Source organism: Prunus mume, linkage group LG8 (genome assembly GCF_029339155.1).
Source record: "Prunus mume cultivar Tortuosa linkage group LG8, ASM2933915v1, whole genome shotgun sequence".
NCBI lineage: Eukaryota > Viridiplantae > Streptophyta > Magnoliopsida > Rosales > Rosaceae > Prunus > Prunus mume.
In genome coordinates, this window is record NC_142705.1 from 8,978,951 (window position 1) to 8,981,491 (window position 2,541).

The 2,541-nt window shown below is 41.0% G+C and overlaps 1 protein-coding gene across 1 annotated transcript; it reads right to left on the bottom strand.

The window, feature by feature from the left end:
* Nucleotides 1-668: 668 nt before the first annotated feature.
* Nucleotides 669-2,191, bottom strand: LOC103339909 (uncharacterized). Its single transcript, XM_008243265.3, has one exon. The coding sequence runs from the start codon at nucleotides 2,100-2,102 to the stop codon at nucleotides 765-767; it is 1,338 nt and encodes a 445-aa protein (XP_008241487.2). The 5' UTR covers nucleotides 2,103-2,191; the 3' UTR covers nucleotides 669-764.
* Nucleotides 2,192-2,541: the final 350 nt, after the last annotated feature.

The following is a 2,541-nucleotide window of genomic DNA, read 5'->3' on the forward strand; positions in this document are numbered from 1 at the left end:
ACGTCCCAGTCATTTCGTTTTCAGCTTTGGATCAATATGGTCAGTATGTCTCCACATGGATATGGTTATAAATGCTCAAAACCAACAAAATGGGAAAGGAGTATGTGATCCCAATATTCACTCACAACAAAGACGAAGATGGAATATGTAGAGACGTACAAGTGTTGCTTATCTGGTACGAAGAACCTTATTGTCATAAGATAAACTAATGTAGACCATTACCGTCTTATCCAGAATTTGGCACAATTAGTTCACGTTATCATCTTCAATGTCCTTTTGTGACAATCAACATTACAGTTTGTTTCAAATTTTAAACGACTCTTTAATCAAGAAGGGGTTCAAATTCGAGGGAAGGAGGCTGGCACACTGACATCTCTAACTAGTATAACTCACATCCACGAGTTTAATCAGAAAAGCATTCAAATTCGAGTGGAGGAGGCGGGCACACCATTATAACCAACTAGTATAACTCACATATTCACGGGGTTGGGTAGAAATTAGAATTGACATGACTAGTTTACCTCATTCTCAATCGTGAAGGTGTTTGTATCACAATATTCAAGGTGCATGGATGGATTACAATGGATGTACAGTGTCAGTACTAATCCACTATAGAAATGCAGTTTTCTGTAGTGAATACTGTGAAGAAATGATTACGCAAATACGAATTAGACAGCGCCAAATATAATGATAATTTGATTGAGCATATTTCAATATTTCAATATTTTTTATTTAAAAAAGTTGCATTAGCAACGCATCTAGAGCTACACTGTGAGTGTGACCACATCCATGAATTCTGAATCATTTCCCATGGCCTCCAAGGTCTCAGCCAAAAGACAGACTTCAATATCAATACTGCCTTCTTCAACCCCAGCAAACACTGTAATCTTCCCATGTGACTTATTCCCAGCACCGCTTCTCACCCCAACTGGCCTTCCCCAGCCAAAGTCATTGCCATACACATTGAACCTCGGTGAGCTGCTTGTGACTAAAGCATTAGCAGCCATGTTGTCTTCTGTAAGCAACTTGGGCTCTTGCACCCAACACTCCAAGAAGCTTCTCAGTTTCTCTTCTGTGTGCAAAGCCACCATCTTGTTCATTTCCCATGCCACAAAACCAAGCCCACGTTCCAGAACCTCCCCAGCTTTCATGGTCACTGTCGCGGCCTGAACTGCATTGCCAAAGTATTGTTGTGGCAATGGCGGCTTCATTCTTGGTCTAGCACCTATCAGCAACCGGTAACTAGTTTCTTCGTCACTAGAATATTTGCTGCCACGTACTATGGACCGCCAAAGATGAGCTAAAACTGCTTGCAGAGAAGAGATTTTTGTATTGGTGTTTTCAATCTCAGCACTGGCTTTTGCTTTCAACTGAGCAACTTTTTCCTTTGAGAAGCAAAAGACTCTTTCTTTTAGATTATTCGGTGTCGGGATATTGTCGATGAATTTACCGGAGACTTGATCCTCAAGTTTCGAGGAGGGAATTCGAATGGGACGATTGATTTCATCCAGAAACCAACGTTGAAGAACAGGGGATTTTGAGACATGATCAGAAGAACCACGAGAAATTTCGGACCAAGAATTAAAGAAGTGCCAAAATGACGTCCCGTCAACAACTGTGTGGTTGATGGTGCAACCTATGAAGACGCCATCCACAAGCTCGGTTACTTGAACTGCAAGTAAGGGCTTGGAAGTTCCTTGGAAGTTTTTAACTCCGTTTAAAGGAAAGAAATAGTTGACAAGATCTCGAGGAACATAGAGAGAGTCTTTGACGTCAGAGAGAGTGACGCCATCAGCTTTGGCATGGACAAACAGAACCCCTGCGTTGTTACAATTGATGAAGAAGGACAAAGTGTTGTCTTCGTCGTGTTCAATGGTGGTGAGGCGGCCGGCAAGTGGTGGAAAGAAGTCAAGTGTTCGTGAAAGGGAGGCTTTGAGATGTTGGATATTTTGTGAAAAGTTTTTGGGTTTGTGAAAGAGAAGGCCTTTTTGGATGGGATCAACAAGAAGGAGCTGGAGGTCCCATGGAGTTAACTCAATTGCTCGAGTATTATGACTCGCTGCTTTTACTGTATTTGTTGAGATGATCCTGATGCCTCCCATGTTTTTTTGCTCTTATTTCTTTGTTTTCTCTTGCAGAGGCTCAATGGTTGGAGGGGTAGACCTAAGTTATATATATAGAGGATGAGAGGCACACAGAAAGCCACACATTTTGACACACCATTATAACCTTTAGGGGTAAAAAATTCATCTGGCACCAAAAAAAGGATTTATTATTGTTACCAACACATTGTACGAGGTGTTCATCTCTCTACGCGGGGAAGATGAAGTGAACTTTATTGCCTTGAAATGGACAGGAAGTTTGATCGAAATGAATTTCTAGGATGCGTTGTCGTTGACTTGACTTGTGTTTTGGTTTAACTCAACTCTTGTAGTTGGGGAAGTGCTCGTTATTAGGCCATCTCCAATCATGTTGGGGTTAAACTCAAATTTCCACTTTTCAAAATACAATTATTCATGTTTTTCAAGACTCAAATTTTTT